The sequence below is a fragment of the Triticum dicoccoides genome, chromosome 5B (assembly GCF_002162155.2).
Source record: "Triticum dicoccoides isolate Atlit2015 ecotype Zavitan chromosome 5B, WEW_v2.0, whole genome shotgun sequence".
Lineage (NCBI taxonomy): Eukaryota > Viridiplantae > Streptophyta > Magnoliopsida > Poales > Poaceae > Triticum > Triticum dicoccoides.
In genome coordinates, this window is record NC_041389.1 from 691520155 (window position 1) to 691539695 (window position 19541).

At 46.7% G+C, this 19541-nt stretch overlaps 1 protein-coding gene across 2 annotated transcripts; it reads right to left on the reverse strand.

Annotated features, from left to right (window-relative positions):
* Positions 1-3926: 3926 nt before the first annotated feature.
* Positions 3927-18936, reverse strand: LOC119312670 (probable RNA 3'-terminal phosphate cyclase-like protein). 2 transcript variants are annotated; one of them, XM_037588416.1, is made up of 6 exons: positions 18612-18936; positions 18394-18543; positions 17602-17783; positions 17358-17524; positions 5020-5230; positions 3927-4345 (listed from the first exon to the last, which is right to left on the reverse strand). In XM_037588416.1, exons 1-6 carry the CDS (start codon positions 18808-18810, stop codon positions 4136-4138), a joined length of 1119 nt encoding a protein of 372 aa, XP_037444313.1. In that variant the 5' UTR covers positions 18811-18936; the 3' UTR covers positions 3927-4135. The 2 variants fall into 2 exon arrangements, with proteins under 2 accessions (XP_037444313.1, XP_037444314.1); XM_037588417.1 differs by lacking the exon at positions 3927-4345 and adding an exon at positions 4352-4815 and having other exon boundaries at positions 18612-18935.
* Positions 18937-19541: the final 605 nt, after the last annotated feature.

Genomic DNA, 19541 nt, shown 5'->3' on the forward strand with positions numbered 1-19541 from the left:
TCGAGGGTATGATCATCTTGCCTGAAATCCCGCAAGGAAGAAGAACGAGTCCAAGAAGAAGACAAACGGTCGTAGACGAACAAATCCTCACAACTCCGGAACGAAACCGAAGCTAACGAGAGAAGCAACCCGGAAAGAAACAAACAACATAGTAAACAAACATCACATAAACATGGCATGATGCGCAAACAAGTATGATGCATATCCGGTTTAATGAGGCATGGCATGACAAAGTGCAACAAACAATACTACAAGTTAAGTGGAGCTCAATATGCAACGAGGTGCATGTTGACGAAACACCACATCAATTATTTAGTTATCTCTCGTTTAAGCTACCCAACAATATTAACTGATGTTAAACATGGCAAGAGGTGAAGCATAATATAAACTATACCATCTAAACAATTTAAATGGGGCCGGATATAAAAACAACAAATCCGGTAAATCCCCATATGCATTTAGCAATTTAATGCAACAACAAGTTTAAACATTTTAATTGTTATTATCATGATGCGGATGACATATGCAAGTTTTATGCATTTTTTTATGAAAATGTTGACATAAGCATGTTAAGGAGCATTTGGTCACCATGGCGGAACGAAAGGGGTGCCACGGCAACGATAACGAAAATGGTGCCACGGCAATGATAACGAAAATGGTGCCACGGCAACATTCCGATGATCCGATAACTCATTGAGATACCGGTGCAAAAGAGCAAGTGTGCGGATGTGCGAAACATGCAGAAGATGGTGGGGTGATCCCGTCTACCGGGTTCCCACGGGATAGTGGCATGGAAACGAGTGACAAACGGACACGATGCAAAAACGGGCATCTCATACAACATGCATTCGGTCCACGGACATCGTCTCGGTGTTATACCTTCGAAGCGTGCGTTTCGGGCGGATCGAGTTCGTAGAGGGAAGTAGACGTTCACGGGTCGACGGTAGTGGTACATCTCGTAGACGTTCACGGGTCGTCGTGGAGGTAGACGTTCACGGGCGTCGTGGAAGTAGTGGTACACGTTCGTTTTTTGGAGAGGTACTTGACGAATCCAACATCTTCGAGGCGACGGTAGTGGTTCACGGACGTCGTGGTACTTGTCGGTCCGGTCTTGGTGTAGATGTACAAGGCAAACGTAGTGGTACTAAGCGCCGGTCGTCGGAGGGACTTGCCGAAATCCACAGAGCCGGTGTGCTTGTTCAGGCGTCGGTCTTGCTGGAGGGGGTACTTGGTGAATCCGCATAGTCTCACACGGGTCATAGTGGTACTAGGCAAAATCCACGGGGGTGGTCTTGGCGTGCAGCGAACAACAGCACAGGAAAGCAAGGCATGGCCGAAGGTGAGGTTGCAGCGGCCTTGGGCATGAACTCCAGCGACGGGAGCCGGTGGGGACGCGGGGTGAAGAGGATGGCTGCGGCGCGAGGTCGCGGGAAACCGAGACGATGCAGGTCGGCGATGCAGCAGGAGAGGCGAAGGCGATCTTGCTGCCGAGGCGACCATGGCATCAGCAGGGGCCGACGGGAGGCCGGGGCGCCGGAGATGCTGATGGGGAGGCGCAGCTGCTAAGCGGGGACTCGGGAGTAGAGGAGGAAGACGCGGCACTGGCGAACAAAGGCGGGCAGCAGAGACGAAGCCTGGTGCAGCGACCGACTCTGGATCGGGAGCTCCTCTCCCGATCTGGAGTGCGAGGGGCGAGGGGCTTGGCCGGCGGCGCGGCTTGGGTGCAGCTCCGGCGAGGGCTTGAGGCCGCTGGGGAGAAGGCGCATGGGAGCTCGCTACCCTCTCTCTCTGGCGGCGTCAGGAGGAAGGGGGGATCAAGGGGAGCGGCCACGGGAGCAAGGGGGGTCGAGGCTGTGCGTGGGGATCGGGCACGGGGTAGCGGCGCTGGAGGAGAACGAGGGAGAGATGGAGACCGATGGGAGTCGGGCTAGGGTTAGGTGCTGGGGCCGGCTGGGCCGGATGGGCCTTGGCCTTGGGCCGGCGCGGGAGGATGGGAGGCCCAGGCTGCTGGGCTCCTTCTTTCTCTCTCTCTAAAGAAAATAAAAACAAAACAGAGATAGGAAAGAAAAGAAAGAGGGGTTAGGGGAAGAAGTAGGACATGGGGATAATTTTTCCGGACTCGCAAAAATGAGTTTGTTCCGAGAAAAATAGAAAGGCCAAGATTGAAAGATTAAATTCAAACTCATTTGATTTAAATTCAAATGATTTGAATAGGAAGTGAGGTTTGGGAAGGTCCAAAAATGTTTGGATTTTTGGTGGATCTCCGGAAAATGATGAAATAAATATTGGCAAGGTTGGAGACCAAACTTGAAGCAGAAAAGGAACGAAATTATTTTGTAAGTGTGTTTTGGTGATTCCAAAATAGTGGAATATTTAATATAGCTCCCTAATATTGGAGGATATGTTATAAAGAGAAGTCACCATGTGAGTCCCTCGATTTAAATGGATCGAAAAATCCATACAATCTATTTAGTTGAGGTTTTAAAAAATTAATGATATGATGGCATGATGACATGATGCAATGCACATGATGCAAGGATGAATGCAACAAATAAAACAAATCACACGACGAAACTCGGAATAGCTGGAAGGCATCTGAAACTCCGGTTTTGGGGCGTTACAACACTCCACCACTACAAGAGGATCTCGTCCCGAGATCTAGAATGGCACCGGAGGGACAAACGGAGGAGAAAGAGAAGAGGTAAACTAAGATGCTTCTTTTACAAATGAGTGAAACCAAAGAACCTTGCGAGGTTGAACAAATTCGAGAAAAGAATACCACGAAGGTGAACTAGGTCAAAAACACTACGTTAGAAACGAGGGACAAAGAGCATTGCAAAACCTTGAGGTAGAAGGGAAGATATATATAGAAAACACTTCGGTTAAAGAAAAGGGATCAAGGAAGACCAAAATTCGGGCAGTACTCCAGTTGAACATGGAAGGAATTGAACATGAACTTGACAAGATGAGAGGATACTTGATGAAATGAACAACACACTGCATCCGGAACAAAAGTAAGAATGGAATGTAGTGAACGAAGGAAAACAATATCTTGAGAGAGCACGGTTACAACTGAAGCTAGAAAGGAGTTGTTGGAAAACCCACAACGAAAATAATAAGCTTGATATGGTCTTATGGAATACCTCTCAAATTAAGAGATGAAAAACCTGCCACTCATGGGAAAAGAATTGGATTGGAATGAACAAGGAGACGAGAAAGCTATATCACCGGAAGGATAATGAAGAACTTGGGTCAATTATAAGCACCAAAATTAGCAACATTCCTTAGGGAAGGCTATAGGTGAAATATAACCCAAGATAACTCCAAAGAAGAGATTGATGGATTTAAAATATCTCATTCTTGATAACTTGTGACTCACGAAGCAACGAAGGGGAATTATCATGAAGGACATAATACCACCTCCAAAGATACGGTAGAAAGAAATTGCACTCCGGATAGCAAGATGAAGAATGCTTGAGTTTCTTAGAAAAGAATCTTGATGAACACTTGGAGAAGGGATAAAATCGTTGATGGACCACCATGTATAGCCTCCATGAATAAACTCCGGTAAACAAAAGGAATGAAAAGAAAGAGAAATTGAAAACACAAGGTGAATCCTTGCAATGATTTAGATGGATCTCCGTGATAATTAGAGCTTGGAACTCCGGGAAAAAGAGAAGATGAAACAAATGAAACCGAGAATTTTAAGGGCCTCCGGAATAAAGAATTAATCACTTGGATGAACAAGAATAAGAATTATGTTATGCTTATCCTTCACCAATTAAATTGACGACAATCAACGGATTTGGCATACTACTTATTCTCGTAGAAAGGATTAAAAGAGATATAGCGTAAACTTGAGAAGGTCTACACCCATGTTTATGAAATCTCAACGTGAAAGGCTCACACCCATGTTTTCTCAGGAAACAGAAGTAGTTGCTCTATTAGATCTATGATATACAATTGAGGGTACTTTATAATATGATCAGGCAAATCCATTCTGGATCAGCTAGCTTACATCAAAACTACTACGGGGAAGAAGATCTACGACACACTTGCAACAAAACTAGAAAATATTTTGTTACGGTTCCAAAACACTGCTTTCCATCCTAGATGAGGTTCATGGTAGTTCTGTTTATGAAATCTTCCGAGCAAGATTCCTCACTCCCGCACCAACACATTTTAGAGTGACCGTGTTTGAGTTTGGGTCGGGCTTGATGATGAACTTGACATCAAGGAACTCTTTGATGTTTCGAAGTGATTCTATAGCGCGCGGTGTCAGCTGTCCCACACGAACCTTTGACACATCGGGCGGGCACAGAGCGCACAGCATGAACAGAAGGCCCTGCAAATTGTTTACAAGAGAAACATCATGTGACTTAACAGAAGAAGCAAGATTCAAAAGGAGCCATAGAAGGAAAGGCAGACACAGTCTCAGACATCATCTTGCCAAAATGAACCAAGGACTAGGTTGGCAGAAGAACTTGGATAAAACAATCATTCTAACGGACTACATCCATGCATACTATGTTCAGTTTGAATTTGTAATTCTTATCCAGCTTTCATGGCTGGCTTTTGAGTTGATACAGTGGAAGAAAGGATTCCCCCCTTGATGAGGACATCAATACAATTGTTACACCCTCAGGCCCTGCTGCTATACATACTGGACCAATTACTAGAGCTCGCGCACGATCGTCAAAGTCGTCTCCACCAAATCGATAGTTATCATCTCATTGAAAGATCGGGACACCCCGCCTCTATAACCCCTGCTGTGATCTCGAGGGGGAAAAGTGCTAGAATTGCCAATTTATCTTCCTACAACATCATCAGCCAAAATAAATGACCATTATTGTTGCAGAACGGTCCAAGTGCTTCAGAGTAGACAAAAAAAACAGTAGTGATTGTGAACCGTACAGGAGGCGTAAAGAAAACACAAATTATCAGCCACAAAATAAAAAGATCTGCCACCAGCCTGCTAAATAATATAAGAAAGGAATAAACTGGAATGAAATACCAGACCTGGTGTGTTGAGTCAACAACTCCTCCTTGAGCCACCTCTTCTAGCAGCATCGATGCAACTTGCTCACCAAGATCCTCTGGAGTCATTATCTCAGGCTTCTCAGATTGTTCACTCATTTCATCAACATTGGGATAACTCACAGTAGAATCTGCGGAAATCAGACAGCCTGTTGTGGTCTCAGCAACTACAGATACGCCATAGCCTGCTGACCTGCCAAAAGATGTATACGTTTAAATTTTTTAATAGCAGGACACGAGGAGATATATAACGCCCTCGATGCGGCTATATCTCCCACGTGTCGAAGCACGACTTAGAGGCATAACCGCATTGAAAGCAATGTCGCAAGTGAGGTAATCTTCACACAACCCATGTAATACATAAGGGAAAGAGATACATAGTTGGCTTACAAACGCCACTTCACACAATTACAAGAATAAAGCATTACATCATCCAGATACAATCAAGGTCCGACTACGGAACCAAAATAAAAGAAGAACCCCAAATGCGACAAAGGTCCCCGATCGACCCCAACTGGGCTCCACTACTGATCAACTAGAACGAAACAACACAAAGGGCAAGATCTTCATCGAGCTCCTCCTTGAGCTTGGTTGCGTCATCTGCACGGTAACATAGGCACCTGCAAACTGGTTTTTGGAAGTATCTGTGAGCCACGGGGACTCAGCAATCTCGCACCCGCGAGATCAAGACTATTTAAGCTAATAGGAAGGATGGAGTAATGAGGTGGAGCTGCAGCAAGCGACTAGCATATATGGTGGCTAACATACGCAAATGAGAGCGAGAAGAGAAGGCAAAGCACGGTCGATAAAAGTATGGTCAAGAAGTGATCCTATAGCAACCTACGTCAAGCATAACTCCAACACCGTGTTCACTTCCCGGACTCCGCCGGAAAGAGACCATCACGGTTACACACACGGTTGATGTATTTTAATTAAGGTCAACTTCGGGTTTTCTACAACCGGACGTTAACAAATTCCCATCTGCCCATAACCGCGGGCACGGCTTTCGAAAGTTCAAATCCCTGCAGGGGTGTCCCAACTTAGCCCATGACAAGCTCTCACGGTCAACGAAGGAATAGACCTCCACCCGGGACACTCCGATCAGACTCGGTATCCCGGTACAACAAGACATTTCGACAGGGTAAAACTAAACCAGCAACACCGCCCGAATGTGCCGACAAATCCCGATAGGAGCTGCACATATCTCTTTCTCAGGGCACACTCAGATAGGTCAAGCTACGAGTAAAACCAACCCTCAAGTTTCCCCGAGGTGGCCCCGCAGGCTGCCCAGTTCGGACCAACACTCAGAGGAGCACTGGCCCGGGGGGGGGGGTTAAATAAGATGACCCTTGAGTCTGCAGAACCCAAGGGAAAGAAAAGGCTAGGTGGCAAATGGTAAAACCAAGGTTGGGCATTGCTGGAAGAGCTTTACTTAAGGCGAACTGTCAAGGGGTTCCCATTATAGCCCAACCGCGCAAGGGACGCAAAATCCAGGAACATAACACCGATATGACGGAAACTAGGGCGGCAAGAGTGGAACAAAACACCAGGCATAAGGCCGAGCCTTCCACCCTTTACCAAGTATATATAGATGCATTAATTAAGTAAGATATATTGTGATATCCCAACAAGTAAACATGTTCCAACAAGGAACAACATCTCCATGTTCCAACAAGGAACAAACTTCAATCTTCACCTGCAACTAACAATGCTATAAGAGGGGCTGAGCAAAGCGGTAACATAGCCAATCAACGGTTTGCTAGGACATGGTGGGTTAGAGGTTTGACATGGCAATTTGGGAGGCTGACAAGCAAATGGTAGGCATCGTAGCATTGGCATAGCAAGAGCGAGCAAACTAGCATAGCAAAGATAGTAGTGATCTCGAGGGTATGATCATCTTGCCTGAAATCCCGCAAGGAAGAAGAACGAGTCCAAGAAGAAGACAAACGGTCGTAGACGAACAAATCCTCACAACTCCGGAACGAAACCGAAGCTAACGAGAGAAGCAACCCGGAAAGAAACAAACAACATAGTAAACAAACATCACATAAACATGGCATGATGCGCAAACAAGTATGATGCATATCCGGTTTAATGAGGCATGGCATGACAAAGTGCAACAAACAATACTACAAGTTAAGTGGAGCTCAATATGCAACGAGGTGCATGTTGACGAAACACCACATCAATTATTTAGTTATCTCTCGTTTAAGCTACCCAACAATATTAACTGATGTTAAACATGGCAAGAGGTGAAGCATAATATAAACTATACCATCTAAACAATTTAAATGGGGCCGGATATAAAAACAACAAATCCGGTAAATCCCCATATGCATTTAGCAATTTAATGCAACAACAAGTTTAAACATTTTAATTGTTATTATCATGATGCGGATGACATATGCAAGTTTTATGCATTTTTTTATGAAAATGTTGACATAAGCATGTTAAGGAGCATTTGGTCACCATGGCGGAACGAAAGGGGTGCCACGGCAACGATAACGAAAATGGTGCCACGGCAATGATAACGAAAATGGTGCCACGGCAACATTCCGATGATCCGATAACTCATTGAGATACCGGTGCAAAAGAGCAAGTGTGCGGATGTGCGAAACATGCAGAAGATGGTGGGGTGATCCCGTCTACCGGGTTCCCACGGGATAGTGGCATGGAAACGAGTGACAAACGGACACGATGCAAAAACGGGCATCTCATACAACATGCATTCGGTCCACGGACATCGTCTCGGTGTTATACCTTCGAAGCGTGCGTTTCGGGCGGATCGAGTTCGTAGAGGGAAGTAGACGTTCACGGGTCGACGGTAGTGGTACATCTCGTAGACGTTCACGGGTCGTCGTGGAGGTAGACGTTCACGGGCGTCGTGGAAGTAGTGGTACACGTTCGTTTTTTGGAGAGGTACTTGACGAATCCAACATCTTCGAGGCGACGGTAGTGGTTCACGGACGTCGTGGTACTTGTCGGTCCGGTCTTGGTGTAGATGTACAAGGCAAACGTAGTGGTACTAAGCGCCGGTCGTCGGAGGGACTTGCCGAAATCCACAGAGCCGGTGTGCTTGTTCAGGCGTCGGTCTTGCTGGAGGGGGTACTTGGTGAATCCGCATAGTCGCACACGGGTCATAGTGGTACTAGGCAAAATCCACGGGGGTGGTCTTGGCGTGCAGCGAACAACAGCACAGGAAAGCAAGGCATGGCCGAAGGTGAGGTTGCAGCGGCCTTGGGCATGAACTCCAGCGACGGGAGCCGGTGGGGACGCGGGGTGAAGAGGATGGCTGCGGCGCGAGGTCGCGGGAAACCGAGACGATGCAGGTCGGCGATGCAGCAGGAGAGGCGAAGGCGATCTTGCTGCCGAGGCGACCATGGCATCAGCAGGGGCCGACGGGAGGCCGGGGCGCCGGAGATGCTGATGGGGAGGCGCAGCTGCGAAGCGGGGACTCGGGAGTAGAGGAGGAAGACGCGGCACTGGCGAACAAAGGCGGGCAGCAGAGACGAAGCCTGGTGCAGCGACCGACTCTGGATCGGGAGCTCCTCTCCCGATCTGGAGTGCGAGGGGCGAGGGGCTTGGCCGGCGGCGCGGCTTGGGTGCAGCTCCGGCGAGGGCTTGAGGCCGCTGGGGAGAAGGCGCATGGGAGCTCGCTACCCTCTCTCTCTGGCGGCGTCAGGAGGAAGGGGGGATCAAGGGGAGCGGCCACGGGAGCGAGGGGGGTCGAGGCTGTGCGTGGGGATCGGGCACGGGGTAGCGGCGCTGGAGGAGAACGAGGGAGAGATGGAGACCGATGGGAGTCGGGCTAGGGTTAGGTGCTGGGGCCGGCTGGGCCGGATGGGCCTTGGCCTTGGGCCGGCGCGGGAGGATGGGAGGCCCAGGCTGCTGGGCTCCTTCTTTCTCTCTCTCTAAAGAAAATAAAAACAAAACAGAGATAGGAAAGAAAAGAAAGAGGGGTTAGGGGAAGAAGTAGGACATGGGGATAATTTTTCCGGACTCGCAAAAATGAGTTTGTTCCGAGAAAAATAGAAAGGCCAAGATTGAAAGATTAAATTCAAACTCATTTGATTTAAATTCAAATGATTTGAATAGGAAGTGAGGTTTGGGAAGGTCCAAAAATGTTTGGATTTTTGGTGGATCTCCGGAAAATGATGAAATAAATATTGGCAAGGTTGGAGACCAAACTTGAAGCAGAAAAGGAACGAAATTATTTTGTAAGTGTGTTTTGGTGATTCCAAAATAGTGGAATATTTAATATAGCTCCCTAATATTGGAGGATATGTTATAAAGAGAAGTCACCATGTGAGTCCCTCGATTTAAATGGATCGAAAAATCCATACAATCTATTTAGTTGAGGTTTTAAAAAATTAATGATATGATGGCATGATGACATGATGCAATGCACATGATGCAAGGATGAATGCAACAAATAAAACAAATCACACGACGAAACTCGGAATAGCTGGAAGGCATCTGAAACTCCGGTTTTGGGGCGTTACAACACTCCACCACTACAAGAGGATCTCGTCCCGAGATCTAGAATGGCACCGGAGGGACAAACGGAGGAGAAAGAGAAGAGGTAAACTAAGATGCTTCTTTTACAAATGAGTGAAACCAAAGAACCTTGCGAGGTTGAACAAATTCGAGAAAAGAATACCACGAAGGTGAACTAGGTCAAAAACACTACGTTAGAAACGAGGGACAAAGAGCATTGCAAAACCTTGAGGTAGAAGGGAAGATATATATAGAAAACACTTCGGTTAAAGAAAAGGGATCAAGGAAGACCAAAATTCGGGCAGTACTCCAGTTGAACATGGAAGGAATTGAACATGAACTTGACAAGATGAGAGGATACTTGATGAAATGAACAACACACTGCATCCGGAACAAAAGTAAGAATGGAATGTAGTGAACGAAGGAAAACAATATCTTGAGAGAGCACGGTTACAACTGAAGCTAGAAAGGAGTTGTTGGAAAACCCACAACGAAAATAATAAGCTTGATATGGTCTTATGGAATACCTCTCAAATTAAGAGATGAAAAACCTGCCACTCATGGGAAAAGAATTGGATTGGAATGAACAAGGAGACAAGAAAGCTATATCACCGGAAGGATAATGAAGAACTTGGGTCAATTATAAGCACCAAAATTAGCAACATTCCTTAGGGAAGGCTATAGGTGAAATATAACCCAAGATAACTCCAAAGAAGAGATTGATGGATTTAAAATATCTCATTCTTGATAACTTGTGACTCACGAAGCAACGAAGGGGAATTATCATGAAGGACATAATACCACCTCCAAAGATACGGTAGAAAGAAATTGCACTCCGGATAGCAAGATGAAGAATGCTTGAGTTTCTTAGAAAAGAATCTTGATGAACACTTGGAGAAGGGATAAAATCGTTGATGGACCACCATGTATAGCCTCCATGAATAAACTCCGGTAAACAAAAGGAATGAAAAGAAAGAGAAATTGAAAACACAAGGTGAATCCTTGCAATGATTTAGATGGATCTCCGTGATAATTAGAGCTTGGAACTCCGGGAAAAAGAGAAGATGAAACAAACGAAACCGAGAATTTTAAGGGCCTCCGGAATAAAGAATTAATCACTTGGATGAACAAGAATAAGAATTATGTTATGCTTATCCTTCACCAATTAAATTGACGACAATCAACGGATTTGGCATACTACTTATTCTCGTAGAAAGGATTAAAAGAGATATAGCGTAAACTTGAGAAGGTCTTCAACGAACCACCGGTAGGATTGGAACAACAAATGAATTGATATGATGAACAAGGAAGAGAGATCTTGAAAGAACCACCGTAAGAATTGAAAATGATCGAAGTTGGGGTGCATCACCGGTAAGAATTAGCAAATGAACGAAGGATGCTTGAGAGGATTTAGATACATGAGAGCGCAGAGATCACGAGCTGATTAGAGATCACTTGATGCACCGGTAAAATTGGAGAGTGATAACTGAAAGCTGAGAATGAATAATCCCGAAATAATGGCCTTCAGAGAATCAAACTGAAAAGACTCCCGAATTTGCACCGGATGGATAAAAAGAATATCTCACAATCGCAAATAATTATGAGAGGATGGCAACAAGCTAGAATCACGAATCTCTGAGAGAGCGGATAGATATGGAGGAAAAGTCTTCATCGGTCTTCAATATCTGAGAATGACGATGAGAAACACCACCAAGAATTATTTAGACACTCCGGAAGAATCCAAACGAAGAGGTTGAGCCAACGGTGAAGAGAATTTGAAAAGATCTTGGAGAAAACATTTGACTGATGATAAATCATTCTTATGTCAAACTTTGACAAGAACTTTGAGGATAGCTCCGGGAAAATAAGAGTCAGGTAAGATCCTGGGAACAGACCTGTGGGTTAGGGTCCACTCAAAAGAAACAGCGTTGAACGATTTAAAAGAGAGGCTGCACCGGTTGAGTTAAATGGCTTGAATGAGGGAACATCCTCGAAAGAACTTGAACGAAAGTAGAGCGGAAACACGAATCTTCGAGATATCTTGAGCACTCCGAATAAGAATAGAGAGAGATGAACAATTATGAGAGGCACCGGCATGGGATAGCATTTGAACGAGGATAAGGATATGATCAACACCAAAAGCTTGAGGTAAATCCACCGGAGAAGAAAACGAGAATGAAGAGTGATGAACTTGGAGCTCCGTTAGTATCTTCTTGAGAATCACCGGATAAGAACATTGACGGAAAAGAATGGAGAGACTTCCCATCAATAAAAGGATACATGATTAAGATATCTGAGTCCTTGAACAAAAAGGGTGGGAGGGCGGGAAAAACAAAGGCAACTTGGGGCAGTTGGAATGAACACCATTGAGAAAACTTAGAATTGATCTTGCGGATGGGGAGAATGATCGGATCCACTTGAAGAGAGACACACTGGTTGAAAAGGATTGGCAAGACAATCTCGATGATCAAGAAGGATTAGTATTCACATAGCAATATGAGAACACCATTTAGGAAAGGTATGGAATCAATACTTGACTTCGAAGCAACTCGAATACCACAACTCAAAACAAAACAAAGGATTGGCTTGCAAAATAAGCCAGAACAAACATATGATAGAGATTTCGTCCGATGTTTTCGTGGTGGGGCCTACACGGGCTCGATCGTACAGCACCATCATGTACAAGGCAGTGCACATGACTACGAAGCGTCCCCGAGTCGGCATAGCCAAGGACTCTTTAAGACACAACGAGACCACTGTAAAATCGACCGTGAATAGGCGGACCACTAGACGTCGAACCCCAATTTCATATCATACATCCGTTGGAAAGATATCCTAAGAGCTACTTGAATTCCCACCTATGAAACTCCCGAAATTTTCCGTTTATGCAATCAGGTGTTGGGGATACAGGGGAAGCATAATATCTCACCCAAAACTAACAAATCCTACATCCAGCTGTATCCATCCTTCAACACATAACCAAGAAACCTTCGGAAATCGTCTACCTCAACCTTCGAAAAGCATCCGTTATACAAGTCATGGCAATACTCCCGTACTCACCTCAGTACTGGGTTATCGGGGTTATCTCACCAACAACTGCATAAGAGAGATTTTCGATGTCGGCGTACTAAACTCAGGTATTCCAGAACTGCAACGATAAAATTATGACGACAACACCTCAGAGCTCAACTCCCCGGGACACTTCCACTAAACCCCTGACAGGAGGCACCAAGACAATGTTCTCATCATAAAACCATCGGAACGATTCCAAGATACCCGCGTGATCCTAAAAAAAATTAGTGAAATTCGAGAAGAGAAGAGTCAAAACTCTACGTCAGGATGCCTCACAAGAGTGACGAAGGGACTGAGGAGTAAAAAGAATTCCTAAACTCTCCGATATATAATTCCTAAATGACTCAAAACATTTTTCTAGACACAACTCGGCCGCTAAAAACGATCAAGCAATGGGGCTCCTAAGGTCGGGGAAGGCTCTGATTACCAACTTATAACGCCCTCGATGCGGCTATATCTCCCACGTGTCGAAGCACGACTTAGAGGCATAACCGCATTGAAAGCAATGTCGCAAGTGAGGTAATCTTCACACAACCCATGTAATACATAAGGGAAAGAGATACGTAGTTGGCTTACAAACGCCACTTCACACAATTACAAGAATAAAACATTACATCATCCAGATACAATCAAGGTCCGACTACGGAACCAAAATAAAAGAAGAACCCCAAATGCGACAAAGGTCCCCGATCGACCCCAACTGGGCTCCACTACTGATCAACTAGAACGAAACAACACAAAGGGCAAGATCTTCATCGAGCTCCTCCTTGAGCTTGGTTGCGTCATCTGCACGGTAACATAGGCACCTGCAAACTGGTTTTTGGAAGTATCTGTGAGCCACGGGGACTCAGCAATCTCGCACCCGCGAGATCAAGACTATTTAAGCTAATAGGAAGGATGGAGTAATGAGGTGGAGCTGCAGCAAGCGACTAGCATATATGGTGGCTAACATACGCAAATGAGAGCGAGAAGAGAAGGCAAAGCACGGTCGATAAAAGTATGATCAAGAAGTGATCCTATAGCAACCTACGTCAAGCATAACTCCAACACCGTGTTCACTTCCCGGACTCCGCCGGAAAGAGACCATCACGGTTACACACACGGTTGATGTATTTTAATTAAGGTCAACTTCGGGTTTTCTACAACCGGACGTTAACAAATTCCCATCTGCCCATAACCGCGGGTACGGCTTTCGAAAGTTCAAATCCCTGCAGGGGTGTCCCAACTTAGCCCATGACAAGCTCTCATGGTCAACGAAGGAATAGACCTCCACCCTGGACACTCCGATCAGACTCGGTATCCCGGTACAACAAGACATTTCGACAGGGTAAAACTAAACCAGCAACACCGCCCGAATGTGCCGACAAATCCCGATAGGAGCTGCACATATCTCTTTCTCAGGGCACACTCAGATAGGTCAAGCTACGAGTAAAACCAACCCTCAAGTTTCCCCGAGGTGGCCCCGCAGGCTGCCCAGTTCGGACCAACACTCAGAGGAGCACTGGCCCGGGGGGGGGTTAAATAAGATGACCCTTGAGTCTGCAGAACCCAAGGGAAAGAAAAGGCTAGGTGGCAAATGGTAAAACCAAGGTTGGGCATTGCTGGAAGAGCTTTACTTAAGGCGAACTGTCAAGGGGTTTCCATTATAGCCCAACCGCGTAAGGGACGCAAAATCCGGGAACATAACACCGATATGACGGAAACTAGGGCGGCAAGAGTGGAACAAAACACCAGGCATAAGGCCGAGCCTTCCACCCTTTACCAAGTATATATAGATGCATTAATTAAGTAAGATATATTGTGATATCCCAACAAGTAAACATGTTCCAACAAGGAACAACATCTCCATGTTCCAACAAGGAACAAACTTCAATCTTCACCTGCAACTAACAATGCTATAAGAGGGGCTGAGCAAAGCGGTAACATAGCCAATCAACGGTTTGCTAGGACATGGTGGGTTAGAGGTTTGACATGGCAATTTGGGAGGCTGACAAGCAAATGGTAGGCATCGTAGCATTGGCATAGCAAGAGCGAGCAAACTAGCATAGCAAAGATAGTAGTGATTTCGAGGGTATGATCATCTTGCCTGAAATCCCGCAAGGAAGAAGAACGAGTCCAAGAAGAAGACAAACGGTCGTAGACGAACAAATCCTCACAACTCCGGAACGAAACCGAAGCTAACGAGAGAAGCAACCCGGAAAGAAACAAACAACATAGTAAACAAACATCACATAAACATGGCATGATGCGCAAACAAGTATGATGCATATCCGGTTTAATGAGGCATGGCATGACAAAGTGCAACAAACAATACTACAAGTTAAGTGGAGCTCAATATGCAACGAGGTGCATGTTGACGAAACACCACATCAATTATTTAGTTATCTCTCGTTTAAGCTACCCAACAATATTAACTGATGTTAAACATGGCAAGAGGTGAAGCATAATATAAACTATACCATCTAAACAATTTAAATGGGGCCGGATATAAAAACAACAAATCCGGTAAATCCCCATATGCATTTAGCAATTTAATGCAACAACAAGTTTAAACATTTTAATTGTTATTATCATGATGCGGATGACATATGCAAGTTTTATGCATTTTTTTATGAAAATGTTGACATAAGCATGTTAAGGAGCATTTGGTCACCATGGCGGAACGAAAGGGGTGCCACGGCAACGATAACGAAAATGGTGCCACAGCAACAATAACGAAAATGGTGCCACGGCAACATTCCGATGATCCGATAACTCATTGAGATACCGGTGCAAAAGAGCAAGTGTGCGGATGTGCGAAACATGCAGAAGATGGTGGGGTGATCCCGTCTACCGGGTTCCCACGGGATAGTGGCATGGAAACGAGTGACAAACGGACACGATGCAAAAACGGGCATCTCATACAACATGCATTCGGTCCACGGACATCGTCTCGGTGTTATACCTTCGAAGCGTGCGTTTCGGGCGGATCGAGTTCGTAGAGGGAAGTAGACGTTCACGGGTCGACGGTAGTGGTACATCTCGTAGACGTTCACGGGTCGTCGTGGAGGTAGACGTTCACGGGCGTCGTGGAAGTAGTGGTACACGTTCGTTTTTCGGAGAGGTACTTGACGAATCCAACATCTTCGGGGCGACGGTAGTGGTTCACGGACGTCGTGGTACTTGTCGGTCCGGTCTTGGTGTAGATGTACAAGGCAAACGTAGTGGTACTAAGCGCCGGTCGTCGGAGGGACTTGCCGAAATCCACAGAGCCGGTGTGCTTGTTCAGGCGTCGGTCTTGCTGGAGGGGGTACTTGGTGAATCCGCATAGTCGCACACGGGTCATAGTGGTACTAGGCAAAATCCACGGGGGTGGTCTTGGCGTGCAGCGAACAACAGCACAGGAAAGCAAGGCATGGCCGAAGGTGAGGTTGCAGCGGCCTTGGGCATGAACTCCAGCGACGGGAGCCGGTGGGGACGCGGGGTGAAGAGGATGGCTGCGGCGCGAGGTCGCGGGAAACCGAGACGATGCAGGTCGGCGATGCAGCAGGAGAGGCGAAGGCGATCTTGCTGCCGAGGCGACCATGGCATCAGCAGGGGCCGACGGGAGGCCGGGGCGCCGGAGATGCTGATGGGGAGGCGCAGCTGCGAAGCGGGGACTCGGGAGTAGAGGAGGAAGACGCGGCACTGGCGAACGAAGGCGGGCAGCAGAGACGAAGCCTGGTGCAGCGACCGACTCTGGATCGGGAGCTCCTCTCCCGATCTGGAGTGCGAGGGGGCGAGGGGCTTGGCCGGCGGCGCGGCTTGGGTGCAGCTCCGGCGAGGGCTTGAGGCCGCTGGGGAGAAGGCGCATGGGAGCTCGCTACCCTCTCTCTCTGGCGGCGTCAGGAGGATGGGGGGATCGAGGGGAGCGGCCACGGGAGCGAGGGGGGTCGAGGCTGTGCGTGGGGATCGGGCACGGGGTAGCGGCACTGGAGGAGAACGAGGGAGAGATGGAGACCGATGGGAGTCGGGCTAGGGTTAGGTGCTGGGGCCGGCTGGGCCCGATGGGCCTTGGCCTTGGGCCGGCGCGGGAGGATGGGAGGCCCAGGCTGCTGGGCTCCTTCTTTCTCTCTCTCTAAAGAAAATAAAAACAAAACAGAGATAGGAAAGAAAAGAAAGAGGGGTTAGGGGAAGAAGTAGGACATGGGGATAATTTTTCCGGACTCGCAAAAATGAGTTTGTTCCGAGAAAAATAGAAAGGCCAAGATTGAAAGATTAAATTCAAACTCATTTGATTTAAATTCAAATGATTTGAATAGGAAGTGAGGTTTGGGAAGGTCCAAAAATGTTTGGATTTTTGGTGGATCTCCGGAAAATGATGAAATAAATATTGGCAAGGTTGGAGACCAAACTTGAAGCAGAAAAGGAACGAAATTATTTTGTAAGTGTGTTTTGGTGATTCCAAAATAGTGGAATATTTAATATAGCTCCCTAATATTGGAGGATATGTTATAAAGAGAAGTCACCATGTGAGTCCCTCGATTTAAATGGATCGAAAAATCCATACAATTTATTTAGTTGAGGTTTTAAAAAATTAATGATATGATGACATGATGACATGATGCAATGCACATGATGCAAGGATGAATGCAACAAATAAAACAAATCACACGACGAAACTCGGAATAGCTAGAAGGCATCTGAAACTCCGGTCTTGGGGCGTTACAAGATAACAGCAGAGTGTGTCACTAGTAATATTCAACAGATTCTACTTCGAGCTGGAAACGTACAATCCACCAGCTCTATGATCGGTGAAGATATGAACATCCGGAATGAACTTATTGAAGAGTCCACGTGCAGCATAGAAGATACGGGTTACAATCTTTGGAGATACATTGGTTGAGAATGTTACACCTCTTATCCTCTTTACCATTCCTTCATCAATCCAATTAACTGCCTGCAAAAACACTTGATATTAGAAGGGGAATGTCAACAGAAATCATGAAACGGAAGCAGAAGTAAACTCCAACACACCTTTAATGTACTGTTTATATTGGGAACTCGGAGAAGCACTTCACCACCACCACGAGGAGGAGCTCCCCGGCTTTCAATTTTAAGCTCCAGCCCCTCAAGAGGAACGCCAAAGTGCTTGAGCATATGCAACGTAACCATCCGGAAAGTATCCACAGAAGGGTCCTTTGTATCATTTGTGATTCCTAAAAAGAATGGCATCACATTTAGACTCCATACTAAATTCAGAAGCAAAAAAAATTGTATGATCAGTAACGGCGATGGCCATCAACCTTCTGGAGAAATTGTGATTCCTACAAGCATGGTGTCAAATTTAGACTCCGTAAAGGTGCTTGTATGATCAGTAACAACAATGACCATCAATTTTGTGCAGAACTAAAGAAGCCTTATTTTAGATGTTGGCTTATGAAAGCTTGTGAAGCCTGATGTTAACAGAGCATCTTCATTAGGAAAAATAAACGGCCACAAGGATCGCGAGTTCGTGAGAAAGGGCTAAAAAGGTTTGCTTACTCGGCGACAGTGAATTCAGCCAAATTAACTAAACCCCAATAAAACTACCTTTGTCAAAACAATCCACACCAGAACAGAGTCCACTCACATAAGCCACATATATACGCCAACTGAAACAACCCATTGGACCGAACAATGGGTCAGACTGGATAGCTAAAAATTCTAGAACAATCTAATCGTGCAACCTCTGGCTGAGATGGTATCGCAATTCCGGAGCTCCAGTAGAAAACATGGCAATCAATCAATTGAACTCGGGCAGAAACAGGATAAGCAAACGCCCTTCACCTTTGAGACGAACGGACAAGGGCGACCTGGCGAAGAGGCCGAGCAGAAGGAGCGGCTCGATGAAGTAGCCGATCCCACGGTGCACCCCGCAGTCGTGCTCCAGGTCCTTCCCGCCGATGACCACCCCGGGCTTGTACCCGACCTTGGTCCCTGCGAGAGCAGCCACGAAATCAGCCACCAGCCCGAATCGAAGAAGCCACGAGCCGGCGCAGCCTTGCCTGTGTCGTTGACGTCGATGACGTGCTGGTCCGAGACCTTGTCGAGGAGGCGGAGGAGGGACATCTCGTGCGGGCGGAGGCCCCCCTCGCCGGCGCGGATGTCATTCATGGTGATGGGGGTGGAGGTCAGCGTCGCCAGCACCAGCCGCTGCCGGAAATCTCGGCTGCCAGAGAGCCTCCGGGACTTCTCCCGACCCATCCTCGCCTGCCGCCGGCGCCGGAGACGGTAGGTTGCTCGCTCGCCTTGCGGTGGCCGGTGGGTGGGGTTGTCGTGCGTGCGGCGGGGCCGGGGAGGGCTTACTTTTTTTTTTAGCAAAACAGGGGAGGGCTTACTAGGGTTTTGCGAATCGGCTCGGTTGCCATTTTCTCGGAGAACCAGGCCCAATATGGGCGAGTGAGGCGGGCCTCGGGCAACGGCCCGCTTAGAACCATGCCCAGTGGTCTAGATCCAGCCCTTTGTCACCCCTCAAAAAAAATAGGACCAATACAGCCCACGCCATAAAAAATTAATACAGCCCACAGAGAGACGTGACACCGATGAATGTCCAGACACCTTTTTCCGTTTCTGGAGGCACGACCATACTTTTCGAGGAAGCAAAACCATGCCACTCAAAAATGTATTTCTTTTTGCTTTCGAGAGGCACGGCCGTGCCTCTCGCGAAAAAAAAAACGCATCTTTTTTTCGTTTTCGAATGCATCTCGCGAAAGCAAAACCGTGTACCTCACGAAAAAAAAGAAAAATGTGCTCTTTCGTGCAAAAAAGTTTTTTTTTCAAAAAAGCTAGAAAAGACCGGTGACAAACCGGAAAAAAACCATTTAAAAAACCGAAAATGTGTGCGGAAAAATAAAAAAAACGGAGGGAGCGTCCAGAGCACGACACGTGACGCGGCCGAGAGCGCGCCACTTGGCGCTCTCTGAGCCCACTCCCAG